A 21,189-nucleotide genomic window follows, 5' to 3' on the forward strand; every position below is an offset into this window, starting at 1 on the left:
CCTGCATTTGTAGTCAAACATTTAGAGACTTAAATCGAGTCGTCATGAAGGAGAAAGAGTCGGACAAAGCCCATAGAATTGCCATCAGCAAACATTTTCCTGTGTCATATTATGGGGTCTCCATGGCTCCCTCTGGCCCGCGGACAATAGCACAAGTTTGCACACTCGAATACTGTCACCCTGCCAACGGCAACAAGGGCCCAAAACAGGACAATCCCCAGAGAAAGCATGGGCTCCGCGGGGAAGGTTGCAATAGAGGAGGAAAATGGGACTTGTGAAATGCTAATTGAGCTTCATCCCCTTATTGAAGTGGAGAAAGAGTACCTATCGTTCCAGTGAACCGCAGCAGCAGTGGAATGAGATGTGAGGAAACTGTTTGTCTGGTAAGTAACACCTCATGCCTCACACTCTGAACCACTCTTGCACCAGGAGCGAGATTTAAAAAAAAAAAAAAAAAAAAAAAAAAAAAAAAAAGAAGTTATCTGCAGTCAGGGCTGCGGGCCATTTATTCCGAGCGGACGGCAGGCTCCATGATTGATTGCCTCATTCACTTAGTTTGGGGTTGTGTGAGGAGAGCCCTGCAGGTCTATATGAGCTCTGGCTGGTCTATCTTTTTAGGCGGTGCATCCCTCTTGTTCTGGTGAGGCAATGGGACCCTATTGTCCTCATCTCCTCTTCTTCCTTTAACCTCTCTGTTCAACTGAAAAGGCCAATTAACAATGGGGCTCCCTCTCCCCGGGCCTGTCACCCCACTCCTGTGCTTTTGAAGTGAGGAAGAATGAGAGAGAGAGGAAGAGGAAGCATAGTGGCATCCCTAAATAGTGAGATGTTTGTGGATCATTTTAGTTATTTGAGCTGATTTACTGAACTTTTTAAAAACACATGACAGTTTTCCCTCTACATTACATTATTCCAGCTCAAGATAGTTACACAATTTCCCCACTGTGGGATTTTTGTCTATCTATGCGTGTTTGCACCATCAGTAAAGACTGAAATAAACAAGTCACTCAAACTGCTGCATGTGCAATAAGGATGTACACCTAATTTGTATATCTTCGCTGTACTTGCAAGCTGCCCTCAGTGATACAAACTAACCACCGTTCCTCACCCTGTTTGCAGAAATCTAATGAGTAGAAGCTCAGCAAAGCTCTAACTGAAATCTTATCCTGTCCAGAGCGTCTTGTCAGAAGCTGATATGTTACAGGATCTTTCTATAAGCACACTTTTTTTTTGGTCACATGCCTTGCTTGTTTGCCCAAAAATAACTACAATAAATAAGATAACATGGTTGTGATCCCCAGAGAAGTAATTAGGTGCTACAGCAGCAGACCACAAGAAAGGAAATGAAAAAAAAAGAAGAATGCCAAATCATAAATCAAAATTTGAGATATATAACACAGTAGACTGTACAGATTCATACAGATTATAGCTCTCTGGAATATTTCAAACTGAAATGGGAATCAGAACTAAGTATCAGCAGACTGGCATTGTTATCGATGCAACAAACATCTCAAATTTAGTTGCAAGAATTTGAAATTTGTCTTTGGTAAAATATATTTATTTAGTTATGAATAAAAAGAGAAAAAGCTACATACAGATAAAAAATAAAGACAGACGAGTGTACGTTCAAAAGTACAATACAATAAGTGAAAAATAATCCAGCCTCCCGTTTAATGCACCTGTGTAAGACAAACTACATCTCCCAGAATGAACAGAAAATCGAGTCCACACCTGATTAAAACAGTTTAAATTATAAATGTAGTTATACAACCTTAATGAGATCATTTATTGCAGAACTGTTGTTTTAGACTGCATTATTTTGATGCACCTGATCAACTGAGACTGTTTAGTGAGCACCTTGTAGTCATGTGTTACCAGACATTTCCACTAGATGGCAATCTACCTCCACTGTGGTACAGCATAGCAGCCATACATATCCAATAGTGTACATACCCACTCACAATAATGGAGAAACACAGATAGTAAAGATGAATGCAGCTGAGCTAAATTTATCTGAACATTAATATTCCTTAAATGACAGAAGGTTTTTAAATCTCTTTCTGTTTTGATGCATATAGTATTTTTAGGCTCTGTTTGCTCAGAGAGATGCAGATTAAGTATCTTGGCAAGAATGATAATGCTGAAGGACCACGGTAATTATGTTAAGAGGTTTTCTTATCAGAGTTTAAAAGGGCTGTGATGTATGTTGTGGTAGATTGCTGGTTGTTGGAATGAGGTGAGGTAGCAGGAAGGAAACAGCGGGATGTAGTGCTTTCCTCTTGTCAGATAATCAATACTGGGACAGACTGTAGGGTAGGATGGACGAGCTGAACCTCTGGGCAGACCGTATGCTAAATTCAGGCTGGTTGTAGCCTTCAAAAACTCTGAAAAATATCTGCATTGTACTGTGTGTGCAAACACAGCTTAACAGCAGCTATGGATTTTCCACTCTAAAAGTCATCCACAGCTCTTTGTATGAGCTCACCCCATTACTGTCTGTGAAGAGCTTTTTGATAGGCAAGACATGCGATAAATGCTCAGCCGCAACAAAAGGCTTTCGGGCTCGATGCTGAATCCACTGATCTTAATCCAAAATTGTTTGAATAGGCGGCTTCGACGGTATTTGTGTTATTCGGAATAAGCAGGCTGTGACACAATTGGCTGTCTGTTCTGTTATTTCCACCACTTCTTTCAAACAGAAGACAAGTCACATGGGCACAACAATCGCTGTAGGTTTATGAAACATGAAAAAGCTATGAAAATGACACAGAGGCTGGGAAGCAGGTTTTGTGAGCAAAGAAACTGTCCTGCACAAGTAGACATCTCAGGTTCAAGCGTAAACCTTGTTTAAGACAATGCCTTCAGTTTCAGAGGTGAAGCTGTTACTCCGTAACAAGGATTTTATTGGATGGTTAGAGGGGAAATTATTCAACTATTGTGGATTGTTTATATATCAATGATATCTTTATTTGTTCACCCAATTACTTAAAATTTTTTTTTTACATTCATATAAAGCAGTGAAAAGCAGCAAATCCTCACAGCTGACAGCTTTGAAGTTGCCAGTGTTTGCATTTTTGTCATTAATCACTTCATCAAACAGTTGTTTCAGCTCTAAACTGTGTTTGGCTGAGAAAACTATCGTTAGTATAGACTTCTAGGTCTGTAAATTGGTCATTTATCACAGACTGTTATTATTAAAGACACCAGGATGAGCTCTAAGGTTTTATTCACACTGTCAATCAACTGGTTTGGTAACCGTAAATGTCACATTGGCTCTCTGTGTACATGACTGTGGGCTCTGGGGTAATTTCATAACTGTGCCTAGTGAAGACCACCAACAATATTATGCAACTCTGCACTTAAAAACTACCCAGTGGAGTCTGACTCTTTGCTCTCTGCCCTACAGCATCACCTCTTAAAAAACGATATGAGTGCAGGGTCAGGAGTGTTGTGGCAATGGGAAGAAAGTAAGGCTTAAAAAAAAAAAAAAATCACCTCATAAAAATGTTAAGTGTTCTTTGTTGCTGAGCAGTAGCGGTAAATGCCAGGTTACATCAGTATTGTTTATCTCGGCCTACTTTTGGACATTGGACCAAAGAGTGTTCTAGCAGGCACACAGCACATCCAACAACAGTATGGCAGTGTTTTCAGTCGGTAGGCGTCTTGCACTCTCGCTCCCTCTCTCTCTCTCCACTTGACTTTAATACGCGTCATCCTTACGGACTCGCCTCCACGCATTGTGGGCTATACTTTCTGCCTGATCCACTATTAAAAAAAAAAAACAACAACCCCTAAACAAGCAAAAAAAAAAGAAAAAAAGAAAGAAAAACAAAGCCCAGCTGACATTACCGACCGCCTTCATAACCACATGCCCTTCCCCCTGTGTTTTTGGGGGGACTTTTTGAGAAGCGGAGGGGGAATTTGTTTGAGCACACGCTGTCAGGATGAGCTGATGTGAGCGCTGCATCAAGTGCGCGGTGGTGATGCTCCCGTATAAAACAGCCCGCTGTATTTTGGCACACAGGGGGATGCATCACTTTAACCCTCGGCTCTGCCCTCCGGACTCGCCCATACAGTATTCAGCCTAGATAAGTTGAGGGGATGTGTGATGCTATTGCGAGGAATCCTACCACACGATATTCCTGAGGATCTCTCTCTGTTCGTTTTTTTTTTCTTCAACTTCGATGGCTTGAGTGGCCCATTTGCACTCATGCTTGCAGCCGAGGAGGGATGTAAGGTACGGGCCATCTACCGCCCTCACATTGCACGGAGTAGCGGCGTGATTCAGGTCGCTATCTGAGTGCCAATAAGAAAAAAACTACTTTCGAGATGTGAATTATCGAGATATGCTCCTCATTCCACCGGCTCGCCTGTCCTATGCTATCGACAACGGGATTTCAAGAGGAATATGATTGTGGCATAAACTATTTCTGGAGACGCCTGTCACAGATATCGCCGCTGAACTGGATAGGGTGGATGGTTATTTCCCAAACAGTTCAAGCCTATGTATACTGCATTCATTTGTTGGAAACGCTGCCTAGTATCTTCGAGAACAGCGCAAGAGGAATGCTGGTCCAAGATCTAATGCCATTTACTTTAAGTTGTTGGCCTTTTTTCTTCGGTCATTGCCTTCTCTCACTCTTTTTACTCTCATGCCAGGTAAGGATCACGTTCAGGCGCGCCACTTGTCAATTTACGCATGGGAAGAGGTTACACTAATGCAACTTGAGTTTGATTTCCTGATGGGCTGTGGAACTGATTATCTTTTCTAAGTAACTTGTGTGTTCTGTAAGCTTCACAAAATATGCTGTAGCCTACCTTTACATATATGTTTTCACCAGATGTTGAGGTCACCACTCCGGGGAACACCTGTGTTTAGGAAATACTGGCAGACATGCATTGTGAGTTTCCAGTAAGGCATGAGAAATACAGCTATGCACAAGTGCACACGCACACACAGACACTCAGCTCCCTTGTAGTGGGAACATGGAGTAGCCAACCATGTTTTTATGATAACAACAGTCAGTTATCCCACCAGGATCCCTGCAGCAGGCATATGTTAGTGATGAGTATTCTAACCTCTGCCCCGTGCTGCTGCCTACAGATAGTGGTGAGCTGTTGTTCACACGCACGCAGTGTTGCCAGGGTTCATGTGTAATGTGATCTGCTTGAGTTTCCAAGTCCACCCACGCACACTCCTCGGGGCAGCCTGCTGCCCACTCTGTTGGTGGGTGGTTTCTTACAGGGAGCGGGCTGTAGCCATCGACGTGATACTATTCTGCATGTACTACATACACAGCAGCCCCAGTGACAAAAACACTGGAGCTGCGATATGAAAAGAATGCTGAGAGGATATCCATAATGCTTCTCACTGAGAGGCTGCTGAGCGTTCAAGCATCTCCATTTGTGCTGCACAGTGTTGTGCTGATGGTACTTCTGAGTAATGCGCTGAAGGACAGAGGCTCAGTCATTTCAATCTCTCTTTCTCTGCTTCTCTCTCACCATAAGGGAGAGCTCCAGAGGTCATGCTCACAGACTGTGGCGGAGAAAGTTAGTGAACAGTGCCAGTTGGCATGTCACTGTAGAAGATACCCTCCCCTTCCTCCACCGCCGCCTCCCCCGCCTCCCCCACGGCTACTGGGCACCACAGGTAAGACTCCCAGCTCACACTCCCAGGTTTCACACCTGTCTCCCTCCGAAGTCTGCTTGTCTCACTGTCTGCTCTCGCCCCACAGTTGGATCTCATTCCTAGCCAGACGCAGGTGTCAAGCCACTGGCTAGTCTGAAGAAACTGTTTTGACGTGAAGTGTTTCCATTTAAGCACACAGGAAAAATGTGCCATCAGCCCCCTGAGATTAGTGTGCGAGTGCGCGTGCAGTTGCACACATGTGCATCTGTGCGTGTGATAGAGCCAGCAGGATGTTGACAGCTGAACACAGGACTAATTTATGCCGGGTCTGACCTTGGGGAGTACCCAGCTGCCTGTGAAATCCATGCCTGCTGGGCTGCCAAGCTCAGTGGTTCAGTGGTAGGGTTTCCCCCGGAGGACCCCTGATTAAAACACAGATGAGTTCATTAAATTAGCTTTAATTTGATAGAGATAAGAGGCTAATGAACCAGCCCACAAGTTCCAACTTCGTTTTGAAGTTGAGCTGGCGGTGAGAAGTGCGTGTGTGAGGGCTAGTATACAACAAGCGTGCATATCTGTGTTGATCCAGTGCGTGTTGTGTCAGTTTTCCCCGTACACTCCCGCTCTCGTCTCACTCCGAGATGGTAAATCCATCGGCAGATAGGCGAACATATTTCACTGGCCTGCTTGCGGAAAGTTGATATGATTTGTATGTCGTCTCAAGGACCTTAATGAACAGTGCGCTGAGATATGGGACAGGCGTTGCTGATGATGCAGCCATTCTGAGCTATTACTGTGACTCTTTAGAATCACTCACCCCGAGCCCCTAATATTATGAGTAGCGAAGAGTACTTAATCATCAAGCAGTGGAAAGGTTTCAATCCATCTGTTCCAATGATTGTTTTTTGTCTTGTCCATGTGGATGGACGCCCTCTTCTCCCAGACTCACCATGGGAGTTACCTTTTGAATCGCGAGTTACAGACCCTTCTGTGATTGTTGCCAAGGTCACTGCATGAATGCTGCCAGGACCATCTGACTGTAAGCTAAGGTGGGGGTTTTATGCCCAATTATGGACAATACACAAGTGGACCTTTGAGCGCTGCCTCCACAAGCTTTAATGCCTCCTTACACAGCAATATGTCATGACAATTATGATAAACTGGCCAATTTTTACTCCATTTTAACTTTACAGAGGAATATTTGACGAGGGTGGAGACACCATTAATAATTCATTTAAAGAGACTCTTCTTTTTATTTGAAAATCTCGATTTAATCTATAGAGACGCATAATTAGCTTGATATTCCTTCAGAAGCCCAATTTGCAGAGCTGTTAGAGCTGAAATTTTGCTTTAAACTGTAGTCTTTAAAAATGCAATGAATATGCATGGCTAACGTGAAAAACTGGGACAATAACTGAGACCTTATCTATCTGCTAAAAGTCTAAAAAAAAAAAAGAGGGAAATTGGCACTGTTAAGTAAGCGTCTGTGTGCTAAAAATGGTATCTGAGGTCCCTTCAAAGCAGTGTGCTTTATCACAATAAAATAGATCCGTACCACTGACTGAATTAAATCCTACAGCCGTTGACAAAACGCAGGATTAAAATGGAAGTTTGGCTGAGAGGATCTTTTAAATTCATAGTGACTTGTGACGTGGTTGTGCTGTACCAGGGAGAGCCGTGCCTTGTTATTTGCTCCGGAGAAATGTACTGTGTTGGAAAATAGTCTACAGCATTACTAAGGAGTATTTGTTGCTATGGTGTAAACCCTTCGTCTCATTCATAACAAAATAACATTACATGCAGGAGTTATGAGTTTATTATTGTATATACAGTATGGGTATTTTCTCCAGAGCATTAAACTGGAATAAACCTGCCTTAGATAGATAGAAATGCACATGACTAAACTGATTTATAGATGGTGGGAGAGCATCAAATGCGGCAGAAATAAGAGAAGAGAGAAGTTCTGCATTACAGACACGAAGTTGCTGATGCACATAATGTTATACAACATTCCTGGTGAGTGGTCTTACTCCACAGATCTAATGTGGAAAGAGCAGGAGGTTCCTGCAACAGTAATTGGTGTGGACAAGAGTGCTGGTGTAAGGAGGACTGACGGGACCTTAAATGATTCATGGTGTCGGGTTGGATATCTTTGAACGTTGAACCTAAGACCTACAAAACAGGCGAGGACATGACTGCATCCCAACTCTGAGAGCATGCAGGGAAGAAAATCACCTCCATGCTGCACTGTTATTGGGTTGTATAAGAGTTGAGCCACTCACTAAGGACCTAATAACAAGACTCGAGTCAGCATTGTGGCTTAGGTGTAGTCATATTGAATGTTATTTTTATTTTGAACTAATTTTGTTTTTATTTATTTGGTTTAATACATTCTGTTTATTCTCTTCCTCTATATCTGCACCTTTTTCCTCCTGCTCCCTCTTCTCTCTGTTTCTAAGTGGCAGAGCCCATGGTGCCCTTGTTGAGGCCCTGGTGGATGGAGATGGACATTGTAGTGCTTGGAACGGTGGGCTGTGCCTCAGTTGTCTTCCTCTTCTCAGCCATCATCATCTGCTACAAGGCTATCAAGAGGTCAGATGTCATTCTTCTCTTTTCTCTTCTCTCCTTGTAATATTTCACTTAGATTCTCATTCTCACACGTCTCTATAATATTTTAAAGCGATGATAAATTGAAATAGAAATCAGCCACAGGCGGGCCACTCAACAAATCATATGTAATTCGACCCATGGTGGACGCTACTAGTTCTCCTGCCCGAGTGTTAGAGTTATGCAGCAGGCGTCAATGGCCCTGTCACCAGCCTTCTGGGTCACAATGAGGTCAGAGGTTAAATAATGGAATGGATTGTAAGTGTCAACGAGGAAGATCCACTACACAGTCATGATGAAAGATCCTATACTCCAAATTAATTTGTTGAAGTGCGTGATGGCCTGACTTAATGATACTGTGTTGATTTTAATTTACATAAGTGTCTAAAGCCTCCTGGAACGACAGCTGGACTCATGAATGTGAAAGCAAGAGGCGAGCAGAGGAATCCCAAGACACTGCTGTAGCAGCGTTTTCCCCATTTGGCTTATTAGAGAAAAGGACTGTGTGAGGTTTTAGCCTGCAGCACAACCAGACCCAATTCTCTTTGTGACATTCAGGCTGCACGGTGTCACACATGCACCCTGACATCCACGTAAATGTTCGCAGACGTTTAACAAACGCACACTCACGTCGGCATCGTACAAGGCATGCGGAGGATTCTTGTGTGCGCCCGTCTATGAACGCACATCTTTACATATGTACATACATCATCTCGGTATATTTACTCACCCTATAAAATCTGGCGTAGACGTTGACTCGCACACAACTCTGAGAAAAGCCATGTGTGCTGAATTAGGGAGCTAGTTCTATGTTTTATTCATACGTATTAAAATAGATTTAGTATTATATCTTATATTTACGGTACTATATCAAGCCTGCACGCCAGATATGGCTTTCCTCAGCAGAACTCTATTAAACAACAAATAGGCAAAGTCAGGCAGTGGAAGTAATGGGCGGTTGGCTCAGGAATTCATTATGGCAATTCTCCAGCCCCCTGTGTAGCCAAGGGGCACCTTTTTTTAATGCAGCAGTGGTAGGAAAGTGTTGTTGCAATACGGGCTCCAGCCCCAAACCTAAGTCATTATTTATGAATTAATTTGCGCAGTCATTCAGTCGCAGGCCACATCTTTTATACATGCAAGCAGGTCGTGTCCTGAAGCTCTGTGGGTTCTAGACTGCAGACTTCGTGCCACGGCAAGATGCCCTCCACTCTGAATGAGAAGGGGAAAATACACAGGTCCAGACTGGCCTTAGACATTCATTAGTCACCAGCCAGTTGGGGAGCAGTCCCGAGAAGTATGTGACTCCTAACATTTGTCTTGGATGCGCTAATCATCCATCGTTCCTTAGAGGAAGGGAGAGGAAACAACGCAGCGAAGAGGACACGTAAAACGTTGACTACCAAAGCAAGCAAAGGCAATAATTGAGTGTCTTCGTCAATAACTGTGAGAAAGGGTTTGTCAGTGAGAAAAACACAGCCAGTTATATATAGCCCTTCTAGCCCCTTAGTGCTCTGGGCTTTCCCAATGAAAATCAGCTGGCCGAGGGCCAAAGCCCAAGCACCACAGACAGTAGAGGAGCTAGCTCTGCAGGTCCCAGCCCTCCTGGCCTTTTGTTATTTTTCATAATCTTTGTCTGCCAGTCATCTGTCAGAAGCAAAGGGGACTGAGAAGAAAAAAACATTTCCATACAATTTTATTCAGAGTCCACAGCAACAGGGAGGCTGGTGTTTGCAGGAACAGGAATCAGACACATGCTGCGTTTCAGTCTTGCTGTGCCATCCAAAGCAAAAGACATGATGCTGCAGTCCAGGCTGTCAGCCGTCCAAGAAGCCAAAACAAATAAAACTCAAACCAACTGACTAATGAATCTAGATGCTTTTCCCAATCACTTACCGCTCTGGGAGGCCTGTCCAAAGACGGATAATACATCACAGCTGATCCTGTCCAAGGGCAACATAGAATATCCGAAATACTCAACCAGAGATACAAGAAAAGAAAAATGCTCTGAAATGATTTAAGTCTGATATTTACTCATACATTATTAATCCCCTTTGTTTTCTTTTAAAATTTCTAAACCACTACCATCAAACCTGCTGACTGATTATTACAGTGTGTTTTTTAATGCTTTTTCTTTGAACCATAGCATGTTACTCTAATTTCCAGATGGCGGGAGTAATTGTAAACAGCTCAACACATGTCCCAATTTCACCATGATCCATTCCCTAAACTTCAAACAGGAATGTGCGCTGTGATTGCACAGCTTTGATATGAAATATTCATCTAACCTGTGAAGTGTTGTGTTGCCACCTGCCATGTGTCAACAGCATGGCATCTATTATTGAAGGGCCGGGTAGAGGTCGGTTTGAGGGCCCAGTGCTCTGCCCTGTGTGGTGGCCCGAAGCGACATGGTCAGTCTGAGTGGAGATTACATCCTGGGAGAAAGAAACAGCTTCGCGCAGCCTGTAGATCACCAGTGTCGAGCAGCATTTTATAATGTAACAGATGAAAGAGCACCAAATCGACTGACCAATTTCAGACCTGTTGCCATTTCTCTCCTTATGAAAAAAGAATTAACACAGAAATACTACAGAAAACAGAAATATATTTTGGGTCACCGAAGTGGCGGATACTTCTTACAGGAGCGGATATTTGGTAACCTTTTTTCTTGGTGTCATCAGTCATACCTTTATCATAATTTAACAATAACCAAATCTGAAACCAGAAAAAAAGACCTGATTGACGGTTTCAGGAAATCCCTCCCAACATCACATGCCATGCAAGGCTCCAAATCACCCTAGCAGACAATTACAAAGATATAGTAATATGTCGGGAGAGTTGCTTACAGAAAACTGCCGAACACCTGTTGATTTTATTTATAGGTGAGAACAACAGCGTTTTTAATGTTAGAGAAACTCTTTTAATGTCAGTGGCTCAGTTGTCACTCTGTTTTATCAGTCTCATTGAATCTGATTAAACTTTTTGCATTCTGGTGCATTATGGAAACCTCAGCCTGTCTAGTAAAAATCCCGACTAGCCATTAAAGTTACCGGAGTGGGTCGACTTCATATCTTTGACATCTACATCAAGCAAGTTTTTAGGAAAGTATTCTGCCTCATTCACATCGTTCTTTGTTCGTGAAGTTTGTGTTACCTCCATCTCGTCGCTTTCGGGTTCTATTTTCAAGGACTCAGTGTTCCTTTGTTTTGGTGCCTGTAGGCCTGTAAAACTTTTTATCATAATTTTTCTTTACTGGACTCCAGAAATGTTCCAGTGTTTTGGTGTTATAGAATCTGGGTCGACTGGTCTGCGGGGAGATTCTTCCTCGGTCCTTCTTAGGGAAGGTATTAATTGTGTCTCTTATCTTGACTGTGCTTCACTGGGCTCCTGGATTGGTTGTTTTTTTTTAATTTTGTATCGGTGACCACATAGCTGCAAAGCAAATTTTCCCCTCGTGGCCAATAAAGACTGATTAATTGAAATACTGACCTGTCAAAAAAAGTTTAAAGTTAAAAAACATTTCACTTGACGTCAAATGAATATCGACCCAATTAACTTTCTATTTTAATCGAAGAATCCCCAGTCTGGCTGTAAACAAAGCCGTCCCTTAGAGAAAACTTTGGTATATCCCAAATCCCATGGCTGCGTCAGCAAAGCACCACCACCCCCACAGCAGAGTGTGTTTCCACCCCGGGGATGGACACTTTCTTTTCTCAGGCTTTCCCCAGGTCCTATAGGGACACAGCAAGCAGCATCTGTCCTACATGTCCAGCCCGTGTCCCTGGTGTGCTTAGCCAGACGAACCCTCCCAGCTGACAGAGTCCCGCAGGAAGTCTTAGTCATCGGCCCACGTTTTGTTTCGAACTTTTTTTTTAGTTACATGACCAACAGTCTTTAATCACGACGAAGTAAATGCTCACTTAAATAACTGTCATTTATTTTAGGCAACAGTTATTCACCTTGATCACATTGCCCTTCAAAATATTACCACAAATATCATGATGATTTAATGACAGTCCATTCAATAGCTGTTGAGACATCTCAGCTAAACTCACAAAATTCTAACTAATGGAGACGATACGGAAAAAAACTTGATCACCAAAGTAGCGTTTATCATCTGGGATTCATGAACACACATAAAATGATCCATTTATCCGTTGTTGAGATATTTCAGTGTGGACCAAAGCGGTGAGCTTTAAACTGCCATCCCCAGACACAAAGCAGGCATATTCAAAGTGTTTATTATTTTAGACATGACTTTTGTTTCATCCAGTGGAAACCCTTTAAAGATCCTCGGATTGACTTTGGTGGCAGGTGAACGTTTTTTCTTGTGTACTGTCAACTGAAAAACTGGATGGCGTCAAGCTGAGCAGGATTTCAGAGGAGCGTTGATGAACACAGGAGGTGGAGGGGTGAAGGTTGAGCTCAGCTCTGAAATGACAGCTGAAAAAAACAACTGAGACAGGAGCGGTTTCAAAATCTGACAGCAACAACATGGCTGTTTTAACAGGTGTGGCGAAATCTGATTGGCTGAAACGTGAGGGCGCAAACAAAAAGACACAGCCGACAAATTGAGATGACAGCATACAAATTATGAATAAACATTTAGTGAGCATGTGCATGAAAAAGCACTGATTGCACATCTAGTACACTGACACACCACTAAGAAACATCCATATTGTGTGTATCGTAGAGAAATCAAAATATCTGATTAGCTAGTACATTTTCAACAAGACAAATTTAAAGACTTTTATTTTAATATCTCAGATTGATAATGATTCAGTAAAAAGTCTGGTATTAAAACATAAAATGCAAACCAAAAAAATTCATAGCAAAATCCCTGAATTAAAGACGGAGTGAACGGTGCTTTTTTTTTTGTTTATTAATTAATCATCTTTCAAATGTTCATTCAAAAAGTAATTTGTATCCTCAGTTTTTGACAGCTAACTAAAGACTTCACCATAGTTTTTTCTTGCAGAGCTGTTGGACTGAATTGCATTATGTCATGTATGAGCTCATTTCACCCTGTAAGGACTCCCTGCCTGCACACTTCCCTCCCTGCACGATGCCCGAGAAGAGAACAAGATTTGTGCTGGACCGGACTGAGAAAGACTGTTCGTCAAAGTTGGACTGGCCAGCCTGGGCTTTCAGAGGGGAGGAGAGGAGGGGAGACACTGAGCTAAGATGTAGCTCAAGGGTCCTCTGTGCCAGTGAAGGCACTGTACAGTGTTGAGCGGGACAATGACTGTACTAACTGTATTCAGATCTGTCTCTGAGTTACATAAGCCCAAGCAGGGGAGAGCAGCTGAAGGGGTCGGTGCAGAAGCCACAGTACACTGGACAAATATAATAGCCACAAAGGCATCAAGGAGTGCATGAAAAGGGTTGCACTTAATGATACTTCTCTTCAGAGGCCGGTAGCTGCATGGGATCCTGGGTTGTAGCTTTATTTTTGCACCAGAATGTACTCACAGAAAGGAAAGAGTATTACAGTGCAAACGGTTTTCAAAGGAATTTCACGAGAGGTTACGTATCGATGTTATTCCCAAGTTGCTTTGACAGCCACACATACTCATTACTTAGGGGGGAATATTGCATCTCCAAGTCCAAGTAGGTAATTTCCTTATCCCCCGTGTTGTAATGTATCTTCCCCTCCTGTCTAACTTGCAAAATTGACCTTTGAACATTGAGCTTATTAGAAAGGATAGCTGAGACCAGCACATCCACCCAGAGCAGCGAGAGAAATCAAGTCAGCCTGAAGGTTAACAGTCCAGAAACTCTGTTTAATGACATGGCCTTTAGCGGAGGGCGAATGTAACGTCAAATCTCTCCTGTCATCCTCACGTTGTGAAAATGTTTATTCGCAGGAAACCACTACGAAAAGAGGAGAACGGGACGAGTCGTGGGGAATACGCCATGAGCATCCGTAACAAGAAGGCCATGGGTACGAACAACACTGTGGTATAGACTGTCTCCTGGTACACACAGGAGGTGACATCCCGTTATCGCTCTCCTTATCCCGAATACAACTATCCCCACTCACCCAGAATGCAACAGGGTTTTACCCGAGGTTTTCAAATAGGTAAACCTTCCCTCTTTGCTTGTTGCCCGGACTGAAGACACCATTCAGCTTGAGAAGAGCTGAAAAGATGGAAGGAAAAAAAAAAAGAAAAAAAAAATCAAGGCAGAAAGGACGGAGAGAAACATCCACAAACCCCCATGGTGTCGAAAGTGGCACAGCAGGCTGAACATTATGCTCTTACTAACAGCAAGTGTTGCTGACAGGCTGGTTGGCTGCTGGCTGGAGAGGGACTGTCTGCCAGTCTGCCGCAGATCCAGACCTCACACACTGTTGACATCTGCAATGGAACAACAGACAATACAGCAGCCCCGCAGTCCCATAGGTGGTCGGACAGGACAGCCCATCAGGACAGCCCATCACACACTACAAATAACATGCATGCAGTTTTTACAGAGAATGCAACATTTTTTATATTCCAATCCTCACACTGTCCGTCTTTTGTTCTCCATTTTTGAGACAGATGCTTTGTGAGAGGCATGATGTTACTGCCGGTCCCGGCTCGGAGATGTGGATTCATCTGACTATGCAATTTAAAGAAATCCATATTAAAAAAACAACAACAGAGGAGCAGCAACATCAACATGGGATGTTCTGGTTATTTCACCATGCCAAAAAAGCCACCGAAGACTTCGGCTCAATGTAATATATTTCAGTCATTCATGTATTTATTCGTTCTATTTATTTAGTTATCTATCTTTGAATTTATTTTTCTACTTCAAAGAAAAAAAAATTGTCTTGTAAGTTACTCACATCTTTATAAATCTTGAACATCTTGATGAATTAATTTTATTTCTTCATAGCTCTGTTTTCTAAGTAAATAATTTATAAACCATATAATTCATTTGTGATGCTCCGATGCTTTAAGCCTGCTGTCAGTTTGTTGAGACACTGATGCAGAAAACACGCTTGCTCGGCAAAGAGTTTTGGTATCAGTTGTTTTGTCTCTGGGTGTTTAATATGCTTTTCACTGTTTCCCTGAGATTTCGGCCAACAAGTCAGGGCTCTCTATGATGTGCTATGTGAATGTGTGTTCTCCAAACATTATGTCTGTGCTGCATCAAAATGCCAGTCCCCATTTATTTGATCTGTTAACACAATGGAAGCATCCCCACAAGGTAAACCTGCTATCGCAACTCATCTGGTTAAATCTTGTTATTCCAGAGTCTTGGGGTCAGCTAGATGCCTTTTGCCATGTTTTGTCTGGATTTGACAATCTTAATTTTTCTATCTGTCAAGAAGGGCTTAGCCCATCACTATAGAAACAGGGGACATGAGCCCAGCGCTGACCTTGTGACTGGTGAGAGACAGGAGACTTAGCCAATAGCCAGAGATCAGGTTGCACAGAGGATGGCCTCAGCAGGGATGTGTGTGACTCAGTGCTGTCACAGGCATCCTCCACATCCCCGCTGAGAAAACACAACTGAGCTGAACTGGAGCATCACTCAAAGCTGCTCTGCTTTTTTACATTAAATCTGCGTGCGTCTGTGCGAGCATGCATGTGTGTGTGTGTGTGTGTGTGCGTGTGCGTGTATGATGAGTGTGTGTCCGTCTGTGTGAATGTGCATGCAGATGAGTGTACTCAGTGAGAGTGGGCTGTACTCTGTGGCATTCATTTAAGCATAGATATTGGCTAAACTGGAAATTTGGGAAAAAAAGAAAAAAACACATGCTTGCATTTAAACATGCACAGGTATTAGCTAACAGTATACCCCACCGTGTACCTATGTGAGAGAAATGATGGATGCATGAATGTAAATATTGATATTTAAATATCTGCCTTCTGGACTGTTAATTCATGTACAGTGTAACAGAACATATGTTTATACATAGTTAAAATTTAAACAATGTGCTACCATTTAGAATTATGTCAATGTTGTCATGTTGATGGAGCAAGCCATTAATGTATATATGGCAATCAATAGTACATACACAATTTATGCATTATACCAAACTGATAAAAAGATGTGCATAAGTTAATTTCATTGCTGAGTTTTTCAGTTGTAAATAAAACTGTACATAACAACAGACCTACAGTCTATTGTGTTATAAGAGATATATATACACAGATATACCAAAAGCATTGTATGGAGGCAGGCCGGCTGGCCTCTGTGTGAAGGTGATAAAAGTGAGACTGTTATATTTAGCCCTGTGCCCATCTTGTCTGCACTATGCTGTGTTGCGCCGTTCGTGTCTTGAGCAGAGCTGTGCTGGCCGCGTCTCCTCCTGCCCCCCCTGCCTCCCCCCCCCCCTCCCCCGCAGTGGAGGACATGTTCTCAGTCTGTCTCACACAGTGCATCTTTAATGAACTGCGATTATCAAGCGTATTCGCCTCCATGGGGCTTAATGACGCCAAACAAGAAAACTTATAAGTCACATATTGTGCTGGCTCCGAGCTCGATCAATAATAATGTCACCAAAAATCCTATGTGGGTTTGGTGTGTGTGTGTGTGTGAGAGAGAGTGTGAGTGAAGGATTTCTGCAGATAAAGCGACAACACGGGTTGCTATAACAAAATTTTGACTTTAAAGCAAAATAGAAGACGGTAAAAGATTCAAAACAGCTTATTAAATTTTTACATGAAGTCATGTAGACATGTTCCCATTTCTGTTTTAATTTGCACATTGAACACTAACTGTAGCTAATGATGTGAAACAAACAAGGGGACCAAACCTGTACTATACGGTCTGATGTAGAAGAGCACTGAAGGGGAATGTCAATGAATTATAATGTGAATGAGGGACACTGGAGTACTTTGCCTTCCCTGCTTTAGATGTGCCAGTTGATGGTAATGCCAATGGACACTCAGAGCAATTTAAACATTCATGTATTGTCCAGCCAAGGCGCTGTGGATTTCACTGTAATAAAAGCAATGTGACAGCACTAGGCAGGGGTACCAGGGATTGTCACTGTCTCAACAAGTTTTACAAGGTTCTCAAGGTATTTCCATGGAGGAAAAAGGGGCGCGACTCCACAGACTCTTTCAAATTATGGCTCTTAAAGTTGTTTGTCAGTTTGTTGTACAAAAACTACCGGTCAATTTGATCTGCTGCTGCCCAGATGAGACTACCTCTGTCGAGCTGCTCTTTAATCAAGGGAAGTCATCAGTGCACACACCTGGTGATGCATCATGCTGGTGCATGACTGTCGATGAGAGCTGGCATAGTTCTTTCAGAGCTGACCTTCACAATCTTTGAGGACCCACTCACACCCTCTCTGCCTGAGAGGCCTTTGGTCAGTGTTAATTACCCTCAGTACCTCCAGCTGCCTGCTCATCGGGTCAGTGCTCCCATATGGTCCTGCAGGAGGCAGGCAGGCAGGCAGGGGCGGGGAAAGTGCTGGATACCTGTGGGACACTGATTACATAAGCTCCTGCTAATGAGTGAGGTTCTTTCGAAAAGGGCTGCGAGTTCAAACGATCACAACGGTGGCAGTGGCTGACAGATGCAACCCCAGAGCAAGGGGGACTTGATTAAACACACACACACACACACACCTTTGTACATGCAGGCCCGCATGCACATACACACCTGCATCCAGCATCACTTTAATACACACTCACACACACAGAGGCACAGCAGGAGAGGGGTTCTTTGATGAGCCAAGACTAGAGGTTGATGAGAAGGGGCACTGCAGCCTGATTCAGTGAGCTTGAGGTCACCGGGGAGTGTGTGTGTGTGTGTGTGTGTGTGTGTGTGTGTGTGTGTGTGTGTGTTCATTAGTCACATTGTGTGATATCATTATACTAGTGACTCATTTGGCAAACACCTCTCAACATGGGCCATTTTATACATGCAGCGACTAAAAAGTAATATTTAAAAAAACATGACATGCACATCAAATTTGGCTTATTTTTGTCCAATAAGCCAATTTCTCATTGCATATTACATTTATATTATCAGATCTAATTCATCTTAAAGCTTGATAATGAAATCCTTGCAGCAGTGAATATCAAAACAAAGATTAATGTACTGTTCAGCTTTCTAGCCCTGCTGTCATGTCATCTGTTATTCTCAGACAAGAGCTTCGTGGTAATACATTTAGACCTCACAACAATGCTTAATCACAACAAACCACATTAGGCCAAAGGTAATTGTGTTTGCTTGGTATATGCGTGGGCCAATCTGTTTCGCTGCTGGCAATGAAGAGAGGGATGAAGTAGGAGGGGAGGTGCGGGGGGGGGGGTCTACTTTGGGGCGAAGCGGGTGGAGGGGTGGGCACAGCCGAAATAGTCTTGTTTACCTCCAATGTCTGGCTCCACATTATCGAGTTACAAAGCTGCTGCCGCAACTCTGATCGATCTGAGCTCTGATGGCATAAGCCAGCATGACTGACAGTCTGACAAGGATCTCAGACGGGAGCTGGGTAATGCATGTCATGCCATTTTCCCACAGACACCTGAGGTTCAGTTTCTCGTCCAGAAGAGGAGGGAGCAAAGCTGATTTTATCGCTCTGCCATCTGCATTATGGTAAACTGGACATTTTCCAGATCAGTTAGGACATCAAAGGGCAGTAAATGTCACATTTGAATTTTTGAAGGAGTCTGCAATTCACATAAAAAAAAACAAGTGACTCAATGTTTAGAAAAACTCGTACTTTTATTATCCAGCTTGCAACCAAGCAACTTCAAAAGTGATAGGATGAATGTCACGGAGTGAGCATGTCTAAGACTCAACAAGCATTTGCTTTCAGTCTGTCGTTTTTACTAACATGGGTCTATAGAAATTCTCCTCAGTCATCTCCTGACGCTTCAAATCTGTTGAATACAACAGTTAGGCACCTGACCTACATATTTCAAACAGGCCTACCAAATCTATAATGATCACTTCCAGTGCTAGTACTTTAAAATAGCATGGATTTACTGTACATATACAGGTATCACACTAAAAGTGCTAAAAATTATTCAGTTCAAATGAATCCCGCACAGCATCAGTTAATGTCCTTTTTAGAGTCCTTTTTTTTGTTTGTTTTTTTGGTTTTTTTGGTCAAAGGTTGAGCAAGAGCAGATGCATGCAGGTCTTAGGACCCAGATGAGCCAGAGTTGACCACAGAGCAGGTCACATGGGGTAGAACTGAGACGCAGCCTCAGACGACTGGATCTCCACCTGAGCCATCTTGAACTGGGTGCACTGAAGCCATTTGCGCAGGGCGAACGGAGGCGCTCCGGACGTCTGGCCCTGCAGACACTGATGGTTCACCCTGTTCTGGATGGCCTGGAGACGCAACTGCAGCCCCGCAGACAGATGCTGAGGAAAGAACAACGTCAAAAGTCACAAGTTAATTAACCTATATGAGTAATTGCATAAGGACTTTTTTTTAAAGCCTTACCTTAAGGTTTGACTGAATCATGGGTAACCACATAGGAATTAACTAAAGGAAAGAGTGAGGACGGATAAATATTAGTCTGCATGTTAAGGTGACCATATATTGCCCATATAGAGAAACACAAGAGTTATACCTTGACAAATATGGTTGAGTTGCATTCCTGCAGGGCCTCCATCAAACTAATGACATGAAGACACACCATCTCTACCATCTGAGAAAAACATTTTAATTAAACCCGTGATTTGCAGAAGATAGCTCCAGAAGTAGATAATCACATCTGGCTTATGACTGAGTACAGCACATTTCTATGGGCCTATTCCTGCCTGAGCTATCTCAGACAGATCCCTGTGTGAAACGATTACGGCAAAGCACTTACCACTTTATTGTGGGCCATAAGCTGCAGGATGCTGGGTGTAACCCGACTCCAGAACTCCAGCCCGGTGAGGATGGCGCTGGAGGAAAATTCAGTCTGGTTCTGGTTCTGCAGAGATGGAGCAGCAGCTGCCTGCTCGCAGTAAATGGTCCACAACTGGGCGAACATGAAGGCATGGAACAGAGAGCACATGTGCAGCACCGACGTCTGGGGACAAAGACCAAAGATCATACAGATCGTATAAACAAAACCTGGATGGATGACCAGTTGAAGGGATTTGTGTCTGACAGACCTTTGACTGTTCTGGGAAGCCAATGAGGATGACAATAAGATGATCGGCGATGTGGGAGCCGGCGTCTAGAGGGATGGGCATGCAGGAGGTGGAGCCCTGGTGGAGGGCACAGTGTGTCAGGGAGCCCAAAAGAAGCCAGGACAGCTGACGAATGTGGGACACGCACTCGATGAATTCTTTTGGCCTAAATAGGAATAAAAAGTTGAAATTGAGTTTAACAAATCAGTTCACAATACAGTCTCTACATTTATAATGCTTGTGTAACACTTTTACTTTGGCTAATCATGCTAATATTGAAAGGAGTGTTTATGTGTGTATTTTTTTTTGTCCTGTAAATACGACAAATCATATCCATCAAATCAGAGATCTCAAACCCTGAAAAATTAAGTTTAAAAAACTATCTTTGGTTAGGCAATAAAGATACAGAAACCTAGTTAGTAAATATGCCATTGAGGTGATCTGCCCCTTTTAAGTCACTAAAAATGACTGAACTCTTTTTAGTCGTTTCATTTTTACCCTTGTTGCATGGTGGATGGCGGATGATAAAGCCAGGGAAGATAACGGACCACAGCTTTGTTATCACGGTGATTGCCTTTGCTGATCTCCATGGCTGCGACTTGTGCCAAGCCCACTTTCAGGTTGCCCCCGAAAGTGTCCTCATGCAGCGGCTGACAACAAGCCTTCATATGGCTCTGAATAACAGATTGAGAGTGAGGAACAACATGTAAAAACTCTACATATGATGAGATACCATGCACAATGTGGCACTCGCATGAAGAGTAAGACTTACTTTAAGTTTGGTAAGTGTGTGCATATCTGCAATAAAGTCCAGGAGCTCACTTATGTATTGCCGCATGCATTCCATCGCTGCTGTTGTACACTGT

At 43.1% G+C, this 21,189-nt stretch overlaps 2 protein-coding genes across 11 annotated transcripts in view; one reads left to right on the plus strand and one right to left on the minus strand.

Moving 5' to 3' along the window:
* The first annotated feature begins 3,955 nt into the window (after positions 1-3,955).
* Positions 3,956-16,346, plus strand: prima1 (proline rich membrane anchor 1). 2 transcript variants are annotated; one of them, XM_069152201.1, is made up of 5 exons: positions 3,956-4,659; positions 5,509-5,650; positions 8,089-8,221; positions 14,104-14,180; positions 14,779-16,346. In XM_069152201.1, exons 1-5 carry the CDS (start codon positions 4,378-4,380, stop codon positions 14,787-14,789), a joined length of 645 nt encoding a protein of 214 aa, XP_069008302.1. In that variant the 5' UTR covers positions 3,956-4,377; the 3' UTR covers positions 14,790-16,346. The 2 variants fall into 2 exon arrangements, with proteins under 2 accessions (XP_069008302.1, XP_069008301.1); XM_069152200.1 differs by having other exon boundaries at positions 14,104-16,346.
* Positions 16,347-18,894: 2,548 nt separating this feature from the next.
* LOC138199909 (protein unc-79 homolog) overlaps positions 18,895-21,189 on the minus strand; it is a 32,279-nt gene continuing 29,984 nt past the window's right edge. For all 9 annotated transcript variants that reach the window (XM_069152204.1, XM_069152205.1, XM_069152203.1 and 6 more), the window contains 7 exons: positions 21,096-21,185; positions 20,822-20,997; positions 20,306-20,489; positions 20,017-20,220; positions 19,774-19,851; positions 19,644-19,685; positions 18,895-19,561 (listed from right to left, as the gene is read on the minus strand). In XM_069152204.1, coding sequence (XP_069008305.1) covers positions 19,373-19,561; positions 19,644-19,685; positions 19,774-19,851; positions 20,017-20,220; positions 20,306-20,489; positions 20,822-20,997; positions 21,096-21,185 — 963 coding nt within the window. In that variant the 3' untranslated portion in view covers positions 18,895-19,372. The remainder of the gene's footprint in view (positions 19,562-19,643; positions 19,686-19,773; positions 19,852-20,016; positions 20,221-20,305; positions 20,490-20,821; positions 20,998-21,095; positions 21,186-21,189) is intronic.

This window comes from Embiotoca jacksoni, unplaced genomic scaffold, assembly GCF_022577435.1.
Source record: "Embiotoca jacksoni isolate LCO1_2020_lvr unplaced genomic scaffold, fEmbJac1.0.p SCAF_18, whole genome shotgun sequence".
NCBI classification, from domain to species: Eukaryota; Metazoa; Chordata; class Actinopteri; family Embiotocidae; genus Embiotoca; species Embiotoca jacksoni.

Excerpts from the sequence above, each read along its gene's own strand:
- prima1 (XM_069152200.1), top strand. The coding sequence starts at position 4,378 with ATGCTATCGACAACGGGATTTCAAGAGGAATATGATTGTGGCATAAAC. Across the intron at positions 4,660-5,508 it reads TCTTTTTACTCTCATGCCAG|GGAGAGCTCCAGAGGTCATG; the intron begins GTAAGGATCACG and ends TCTCACCATAAG. Across the intron at positions 5,651-8,088 it reads ACGGCTACTGGGCACCACAG|TGGCAGAGCCCATGGTGCCC; the intron begins GTAAGACTCCCA and ends TCTGTTTCTAAG.